The sequence below is a fragment of the Triticum dicoccoides genome, chromosome 1B (genome assembly GCF_002162155.2).
Source record: "Triticum dicoccoides isolate Atlit2015 ecotype Zavitan chromosome 1B, WEW_v2.0, whole genome shotgun sequence".
Lineage (NCBI taxonomy): Eukaryota > Viridiplantae > Streptophyta > Magnoliopsida > Poales > Poaceae > Triticum > Triticum dicoccoides.
The window spans coordinates 667,017,749-667,027,534 of record NC_041381.1 but is presented as its reverse complement, the minus strand read 5'-3'; the positions used below and the strand labels follow the sequence as shown (position 1 = coordinate 667,027,534).

The 9,786-nt window shown below is 41.0% G+C and overlaps 1 protein-coding gene across 1 annotated transcript; it reads left to right on the top strand.

Annotated features, from left to right (window-relative positions):
• Positions 1-2,808: 2,808 nt before the first annotated feature.
• Positions 2,809-4,016, top strand: LOC119349515 (protein CASPARIAN STRIP INTEGRITY FACTOR 1-like). Its single transcript, XM_037617560.1, has 3 exons — positions 2,809-2,875; positions 2,954-3,151; positions 3,534-4,016. Exons 1-3 carry the CDS (start codon positions 2,824-2,826, stop codon positions 3,719-3,721), a joined length of 438 nt encoding a protein of 145 aa, XP_037473457.1. The 5' UTR covers positions 2,809-2,823; the 3' UTR covers positions 3,722-4,016.
• The last annotated feature ends 5,770 nt before the right edge of the window (positions 4,017-9,786 follow it).

The window sequence follows — 9,786 nt, the reverse complement described above, 5'->3', positions numbered from 1 at the left end:
AGATGCTTCATACAATCATACTACAGTCAAGTTAAACAAAGCAAAAGAAAGTCTCCACGAGCCGCATTGTATCCTTTTTCACTTCAATAAAAGGTAAGAGATACTTTTTTTTTAAAAGGAGGTTTAAACTCTCTGCCACTGCATCAATCGATGCATACAGCCAGCAATAAACTTCTGCATTTTGAGCCTGTAACATCAGTTAACTAAGAGATATTAAAACCATATGTAGCTACAACCGGTTTATTGTTGCTATCCTTCTTGACAAAGGCAAAATATAGTACTCTTATCTTAATATTATTGGGATCAACTTCACGAGCCTGAGTTTTGGTTAATCACTACAACCAATTTTGCAGGAGAGACTGACTAGAATACTAATTAATATTCTTGTCAGTTTTATACATGCAACCGACTATGACCGCTAACTTTTCTAATCGGTTCTTCGAGCAGAGGCTACTGAGATTGTAAATCATCCTAGTCTCGGTTCTGTCGCAAGAACCGACTGTTGAGGTGGGTATTTCCCCTGTTGGTTTCTCAACCACCTCCAATAATACTAGTAGCTCCGGTTTGATAGAGACGGTAGACAAAACTGCCTGAGGGTTGTGTACCAAAACCACCACGAAACCCCGTTTTGTACTAGTGATAGTTTACATGGTTCAAAGTTGTGGCTTAAAACTACATGGTTTGCAGGGACATTACTTGCATGATAGGAGAACTTGGTTAATTAATTTCTGATATTAAGCATTTTCTTAGATTTTTTAACTTTGTAGTACAAACTGAGTTACTATTTTTTTCTGATTTATTCATTTACTGGTTTTCCATAAATTATTTCCAACTTACGGCTGGTAAACTGTAAAGTGAATGTATATACTAAATTTGATTGGATTGTAAATTTTATGTGATATTTGCAAACTGAAGGGCACTGCACTCGCCCTTTTGCAATTGACGCCAAAAACATATATGTTTACTTGCCAATGCATTTTGCTAGAACATTTGCTGTATTTTACGAAATTCCTTCATAATATGTCTTAATCCTTATGCTGCAACCACACATATATTTCTTGCAAATGATCAAAATTGTATCCAACACATATTTTGCGAGAGGTGTTGGGTCCTCCGATGGATATGCTGCAAATATGGTCAGGATGAACTTCTATGACAACTTGACAAGAAAGAAACCCCTTTTCTTCTCTCTTCCAGGTTTATTATTTGAATATTTTGAATTTGGATGTGGTTTTCTAGAATTTTTCTAGTGTATGTTGGTTTGTTTATCTTGATAATGAATGTGCTTATTTTGCTGACTTGATTGTCATGACCTCCTTCTACGCTTTGATGGATTTTTTGGTTACTAGTACTAATCAAATGTTCCTTTAATCTTTCATGTTCGCCGCTGGCATTCTTTGCGCCCAACCACGCAAGGATTAAAGCATGTATCGTAGCCCACCAGTGCTTGGTCTGCCCCAACGCACTATGGGCAAGACAGGAACAAAAGCAGCTTTGATCCCATGATGCCCACTGAGTGCCCCCAAAACTGTCAGGTCCAAATCTCGCAGCCCCACACGCAGATTCCTGATCACACCCAACCATCTCTTTAGCTACACACAAAGATGAATGGATCACAGGAGGAGGGTATGGCAAAGCAAATTAAAGGAGAAGCAAAAGCACGGCCATGGCTTTGCCGTCGCCAACCAGTGTGTCTAATTAGGGTCTGCTCGCCCGTAAAGACGGCATCTGATCAAATACTTTGCGTATGTGTGCTCGTAGTGGAGCTCCGGCTTTATGCTCCACTACTGGTACTGTCTCCTGACCACAGTGTGCTTGCCTGCTACTTTCTAGCTGGGCATCAACAGGAGCACTATCATCTCCACTCAAATCAGGTTTTGAAATTCTCCTTGTCTCGCAGTCCCCTTGCGTCACGCGAGCGTGTGCGACCGAGGAGCGTCGGATCGACGGGTTTACCTTTCAGCTATTCCTCTGGCATGGTGATGGAATATGCTAACCGACTGAAAGCATGGTGACAGAGAGAGGACATGCCTGAGCACTGCCGATTGTCTAGCCCTGAACAATGCAGCACACTGTCCCACTGCTGTTACCCTCATCTCAGCCTACTTGCCATTTCTAACACTCAATGGTGGTTTGCTTTTCCTTGGAACCATGTCAATGGCTTGCTTTTTATCTCGTATGATTCCCCGGTTCATCGGCCACGACAAAAATGTTGGCGCGAGAAACGGCGTCAAGGATCGATTTACCTTTCGTGCGAGCCAAAGATGAATTGCCTGCTTGGGCGTGTAGAGACGATCGATTTAGGGTGTGTCATGGTGGTGGATTTCTGAAAGAGATGCATGCTGGGCTTGCTGGATCTGAGGAGAAACTTGGTGCGCCGTGCTTTCAGCACATGGTATGCTCCCAAGCCCCAAGATGAGTTACCCCAAGTAGCAACGTGCATGTCGATGGATGAAAGCCGATCGGTATCTGATTCTGAACCCGGGAATCCGTGCTGCAAATACGACCGGCTTTTAATCGTGCAACCACCGGTGGCACTAGCCAGAGCCAGAGACCACTTAATTAGCTTAGCCAGTCCCCTAAAACACGCGGCAAAGCAGCGCCAGAAAAAGGAAAGAAAAACAGTGCAGAACACACCTAGTTGTTAACCAAAATTAGAAGCCATTTGGCATGGTACACTTGTCAGACAGCAGTCACTGCCTGCTACTAGTAACCACTATCAGAGCTGAAAACGAGCAAGAGACCAGAGACCACGGTGACCAACCGCCCTGAAAACTCCATACGGAACCTGCCGGCCCTCCACTTTCGCCGCGGGCAAAACAAATGGAAAACATCGAAATTCCTCCATCATCCCTTTGGAGCTTGCTCAGAGGCAGTGAGTGGGATTCGCATTATTTGTCGCGCCGCGCGTAAGGGGTTGCCTAACTACCCAGTTATATATCCTGCTTTCTAGATGGAACAAAGGGAGGAAGAGGCCCCTGCTTCACCTTCACCTCGTCTGACGCTGGTTCACGCCTTCCATGCGTTACTGAGGGAGGGAGAGGAGAGCGCATGCATCGCGTGAGTAACCCGGAGATGGGGATGCCCCGAAGATCCGCCTCCCTCTTCGCCCTCGCCTTCTTCGCCCTGCTGCTCTCCACCTCCCTGGCAGGTTCGATCGTGTGCCTGTCTTGTCCTTCGTTCTAGCTAGCTAGGAAATTCCTTCTCGACGAAGAATCTAAGAAGTCCTTGATCTAGTATATATCCTCCTGCTTCGTACCCTTGCATCTACGTGTGCACAGGTAGATAGGGTCGTGATGTAGTGTAGTATAGTGCAGTGCAGTTCCTAGCTCACATGGCGACGCCATGTATTTTGCTTCCTTGCTGTTACAAATGCATCAAGAGATTTGAAGGGGACAAGATGTTAAGCTGCGGCTTAATTAGGTGATCCACGCGTGCTGTGGGTCTGGGTCATGAGAAAACAGATGCACTTTTTTTCCGGGTTCTTAGGTTTTTTACAAGGTTAATTTGATCGATGATTCTGCTGTTTCCAGGGAGACAGCGGCCGAGCTTCATAGTAGATCAGGAGTCTCCTGGTCAGCAAGGAGAGGTCCACCGGGACGAAGCTATGGCACAGCTGGTGCACTCCCGGATGCTCAAGGACATGACGACCAGTGACTACGGCACCTACGACCCAACCCCGTCAATGCAGAAGCCCCACTTCAAGCTCATACCCAACTGAACACACCCTGGCTATACGTGATATGATCCATCTATATATCTACGTCCATCTGAATGTATATGCAGATACAGATATTGATCGAGGTATTTTTATCTAGTCTGGCTAATGTGATAACTGATATTTGTAAGTTGTTGTAGACGTGAGCTGAGTACGTACGTGACAAAGAACTTAGTTGCTTGACCTATTTATACACTATACTTCGAGTATATACACATATTTTGCAAGTATCTTTGCTTGTGTATTTTTTACCATACTCTAGGTCACATGATGATTTATAAACTTTGATAACTCCTAATTTATATGTTTTATATATACTTCTGTGTTTTCTGGGGGGAAATGGAACTTAAATAGTCTCCGACCTCCACATCTTGATGCACGATTGTAATCTTTCTGTCTATCTATGTTGGGAAATTAGCACACTTATTGTTCTCTGAAACACTGTGCTGGAATTAAAGTGTAGTTTGCAGCACCACTTGCTGAACTAATTCATGGATGGTTGCTCAACACAGGATAGACAACTAGCGTCTGATATGCTCCCTCCATTTCAGAATACATTGCATATTGGTCTTCTGCTAAGTCAAATTTCTTAGCTTTAAACAAATTTATAAAAAATATGAACAGCTAAAATACCATATATATGGATAGTTATATGGTATATATAGACTACCATGAACACCATAGATATCCGACCTGAAAGAAATTAAAGTAGCAATAGAGAAGTGATTTGCATGTTTTTGCGTACAATAACTCATGATTCAAATTTATAATTGTACAACAACCATTATCGGTCGATCTTATTCTGGGTATAGTTTCTCAATTAACTGGTCACTTCCGTTAATCAAAGAGGACTTTAATCCGGTTTCAGTCTTTGTTTCATTTTTTATTCTTTTTCTTATGGTTTTTTTCTCCTTATATTTTTTTTCCAACCTCGACATCTAGATGCACACGATTATAATCTATCTGCATATCTATGTTGGGAAAATAGCGCACAAGTACACTTATGGTTCTCTGGAACACTGCTAGAATTAAAGTGTATTTTTCAGCACCACTTGTTGAACTAATTCATTGATCGTTGCTCAATACAGGATAGACAACTAACATCTGATTCAGAATACATTGTATATTAGTCTTGTGCTAAGTTGCCTTTTGTAAACTTTGACCAAATTTATAAAAATATGAACATCTGCAACATGACATACGGATAATTACATGCTATGTATATACTACCCACGAACACCATATACGTCATGACTTCAAAAAAGTAGCAATAGAGCAGTGTCTTGCAACTTTATGCGTACAATAACCCATGACTCAGATTAATAATTGTACAAACAACCATTATCTGGTTTCAGTGTTTGTTTCTTTTTATTCTTTTTCTTATGGTTTTACTTCACCTTATGTTTTTATTCTTCCCTTCCTTTAACTTCATTCCTTTTCTATGTCTTTTCCATTTCCCCTTTATCCTGTTTAGGTTGTTTTTTTTGGACAAATACAGGAACATACTTTTTCAATTACTATTTTCTAAAAAAATCATGTGCATTTCTTTTAAATATGTGAACACTTTTTCTAATAACACAAACATTTTAAAACAATGCGTGACCACATTTTTAATTCCATGTACAATTCTAAATACTATGAGAAGTTTTTTTAAAATAACCTGAATATTTATATAAAAAAATGTTAGTTTTTTGCTAATTTGTCTTACTTTAAATTTTTCTGTTTTCACTTTTATGAATCTTTTTTCCTTTTAACTTAGCCTTTCTAATATAAAATTGATATAATAAAAGTTTATAAAAATTATGGATTATTTTAGAAATTACTTGGACATATTTTTAAAAGGCATTCATTTTTAAAATTTTGATAGATACAATAAGAATGTATGATTGATTTTCAGTTATGAGAACGGTTTTAAATGTACGATCGGTTTTTAAATTACGTGAATATACTTAAATGCTTGAATACTTTTTAAAAGTACTACCTATGTACCAAAATACTTGTAGTTGGGGGAACTTGTACTACTTTTCCCCAAGTAAAAGTATTTCAGTACAGAGGGAGTACTTGACAATTTGAAAAATTATGAAAACCTTTGATTAATAACATAATCATTTTTAGAAACATCCTGAACACTTTTTATAAGTACATGCACATTCTTCATAAATAATATAATATTTTCTTTGATATGTGCAAATAGGTCCCAAAATTTTATTACTAGAGTAAAAAAAGGAACCAAAAGGAGAATAGGTAAACAAGAATTGCATTTTTATTGCTATCTGGACCCAGGCCATGTGAGGCATTGTGGGCTAGTGCTCCTTCTCATCCGGAGTGAGCGATTTATAGGGTCGCCCGCAAGACAGGATGAATCGGGCATTGAACACAGATATTCCATTCCATATGGGTAATAATATGATAATAAAGCTATTCATCACCCAAGGTGCAGAATAAGTTATTTTGCACCGGAGATATTCTTATGTCAATTCATTATAAATTACGTTTGTTATACAAATATTTACGAAAATATAGATTCACTACACAAAAATTGATGAAAGGAAATGAAGATATAAGTCACAAAACCGCAAAAAAAATCACACACACACACACACACACACACACAAATACATATTTACGTATATATATGGTATGTTTTTACGTTTGAAATTTTACATCATGAAAAATAAGTTCTTTGACTGATATACATTTTCTTATGTTATGCTAACTTCCGATGTAAGACCTAATTTGTAGGACAAAAAATATATGGTGAAGCGCCGTAATAATAAGGGAGAAGAATACCTATTATTCACCCAGGGTGATATATATATATACTCCCTCTGTAAAGAAATATAAGAGCGTTTAGATCACTAAAATAGTGATATAAACACTCTTATATTTCTTTACGGAGGGAGTACCCCCCAAGTTCTAAAAATAATGAGGAGTTGTAGAGTAGGCTTTCTTTCTTTTTAAGTATAATATTGCATGATTCAGAACATTTATAGTACAACAACTATGATCACTACCTCTTATGATGGTTAAACTTCCATTATTACATTACATGGCTGTCTTTCCGCCTCCTCAAGAAAGTCTCCTTCCTCCTGCCGCCGGCACCGCCGGTGATTCTCCCCACCTCCGATGGCATTTGGGCCGTGGAGGTGTGGAGGATCTCAACCGCTCACCGGCGGGAGGGACCCGTTCTCGTTTTTGTTAGGTTCAACGTCTTGGTTGGGGCTGTGTGGCGGTGGCGATGTCCCTCAGTAGGAATAATATCTCCCATGTCACTAGTAGAAAAAGGGTCAAACGTGAAGCACATTAGTGCCGGTTTGTATTTGAGCCGGCACAAATGTATACATTAGTGCCGGTTCCAACGGCTAGCCGGGCCGCTCTCATTAGTACCAGTTCGTGGCTAACCTTTAGCACCGGTTCGTGCCACGAACCGGTACTAATGAGAGTGGTGGCAGGATGTTGTCAGTCTGGGCCCCCTCCAGCACCTTTAGTACCGGTTCTTGGCACGAACCGGTACTAAAGGTCGTCCTACATAAACCCTTCGTCCACCCGAGCTCGCTCTGTTCTTCCCCTTTCCCCTCTCCTCTCTGTTCTTCCCCTCTTCCTCTCGAGCTCATCACACATTTTGCCCAAAATTTGTCAAGATTTGAAGGCCCCCATCCATTCAAATGATCACAAAGGTTAGCAACTTTGTCCTTTCATCTCTCATTGCTATATTAGCTCTTGCAATGCTTTATATAGTTATTAATTTGTGAGTTTAGTAATTTGGGAGGAAATATATATATGTGCTAGTATTTGATTTATATGTAATTTGAGGTTAAAATAACACTTAGTTTGCATATGTAGGTGTGGTTTACTTAGTGCCTTCTAAATCTCCGTCGTAACCACCGTCGATTGCCCGCACCGTCCCATCGCCGGCACCACCTTGTGGTGAGCCTCTTGTTCATGAAATTTTATATAAAAAATTGATGTTTGTGTGATTTGGATATATAGTTACTCGTATAATAATTATCTTACCCGTACGTTGTTTGTTATACATAGTGCCATGGTTTTGATATCCGTCCCCGTCGGCCCTCGTCCTTGTTATGATTCGGATGTGGTATATTCTCTTTTAAAACTATTTGTTGCATTTCGTGTTTATGACAAATTATGCCCATCAAGTTGACATAGATATTTTTATCTAGGAGGTATGTGAGCCGGAAATTCCAACCGACCCTATTGTCGAGAGGTTAAATTTAGTTGAAAGAGAAAACGAGTACTTGAAAGAAAAATTGAAAAGAATTGAGGGGGAGAAGATGGAATTGGAGTTGCATGTTGCCGATGTCGTCGATGATCACAAGATCAAGAAGGAGAAAATGCGCTTGAAGATTAGAAAGATTAGAAAATATGCCATCGATAATGAGGCTTGGTATCATTATGATGTTGGATCAATTGTTACCTTAGTTGCGATCTTGATCGCATTTGTTGTTGCATTTAAATGCTTTAGCTAGAGAGTTATTTGTTTGTTGCATTTAAGTGTTGTAAGAACTTTATGTATGAACTTGTATTAATTTGGTCTATTCGGTGTTGTGTAATGAAGATGAGCCGGCAATGTATGTACGATGACCGATGCTCTCCCCAGTTCGTTGAGGGCGTGCATACTTTTCTGCTTGCGGCTGAGGCAAACAAGCGGGCGGATGGTTTTATGCCTTGTCCATGTGCTGGCTGTAAGAATGGTCGCAATTACTCTACGTCAAGAATCATTCACGTCCACCTGTTTGAGTCCGGTTTTATGCCCCACTATAATGTTTGGACCAAGCACGGAGAAAGAGGGGTTATGATGGAAGACAATGAAGAAGAAGAGGACGACGACAGCTATCCTGGCCATGGGTTCCCTGAATACGATGATACAACAATGGGGGAAGAAGCTGAGCCGGTAATGTGGGAAGAAGCTGAGCCGGCAATGCGGGAAGAAGCTGAAGAAGAGGCATCAGATGAGCCCGTTGATGATCTAGGTCGGGCCATTGCCGATGCAAAGAGAAACTGCGCAAGTGATTTGGAGAAGAAGAAGTTGCAGCGCATGTTAGAGGATCACAAAAAATTGTTGTACCCGAATTGCGTAGGTGACAAGAAAAAGCTGGGCACCACACTGGAATTGCTGCAATGGAAGGCAGAGAATGGTGTATCTGACAAGGGATTTGGAAAGTTGCTGGTAATGATAAAGGATATGCTTCCAAAGGACAACGAATTGCCCGAGAGTACGTACGAAGCAAAGAAGGCTGTCTGCCCTCTAGGGTTAGAGGTGCAGAAGATACATGCATGCCCTAATGATTGCATCCTCTACCGCGGTGAGTACGAGGATTTGAACGCTTGCCCGGTATGTGGTGCATTGCGCTATAAGATCAGCCGCGATGAGCATGGTGATGTCGAGGGTGAGCGCCCCAGGAAGAAGATTCCTGCCAAGGTGATGTGGTATTCTCCTATAATACCACGGTTGAAATGTTTGTTCCAAAACAAAGAGCATGCCAAGGCGATGCGATGGCACAGAGAAGACCGTAAGAAAGACGGAAAGTTGAGAGTACCCGCTGACGGGTCGCAGTGGAGAAAAATCGAAAGAAAGTACGGGAAGGAGTTTGCAGATGACGCAAGGAGCGTATGGTTTGGTCTAAGCGCAGATGGCATTAATCCTTTTGGAGAGCAGAGCAGCAACCATAGCACCTGGCCTGTGACTCTATGTTTGTATAACCTTCCTCCTTGGTTGTGCATGAAGCGGAAGTTCATTATGATGCCAGTGCTCATCCAAGGCCCTAAACAACCCGGCAACGACATTGATGTGTATCTAAGGCCATTAGTTGAAGAACTCTTACAACTGTGGAATGGAACAGGTGTACGTGCATGGGATGAGCACAAACAGGAAGAATTTGACCTAAAGGCATTGCTGTTCGTGACCATCAATGATTGGCCTGCTCTCAGTAACCTTTCAGGACAGACAAACAAGGGATACCATGGATGCACGCACTGTTTGGATGATACCAACACTATATATTTGAATAGTTGTAAGAAGAATGTGTACCTGGGACATCGTCGATTTC

Coding starts and splice junctions, on each gene's coding strand:
- LOC119349515 (XM_037617560.1), top strand. CDS start 2,824: ATGGAAAACATCGAAATTCCTCCATCATCCCTTTGGAGCTTGCTCAGA. Junction 2,876..2,953: donor TTGGAGCTTGCTCAGAGGCA/GTGAGTGGGATT, acceptor CCTGCTTTCTAG/ATGGAACAAAGGGAGGAAGA. Junction 3,152..3,533: donor GCTCTCCACCTCCCTGGCAG/GTTCGATCGTGT, acceptor TGCTGTTTCCAG/GGAGACAGCGGCCGAGCTTC.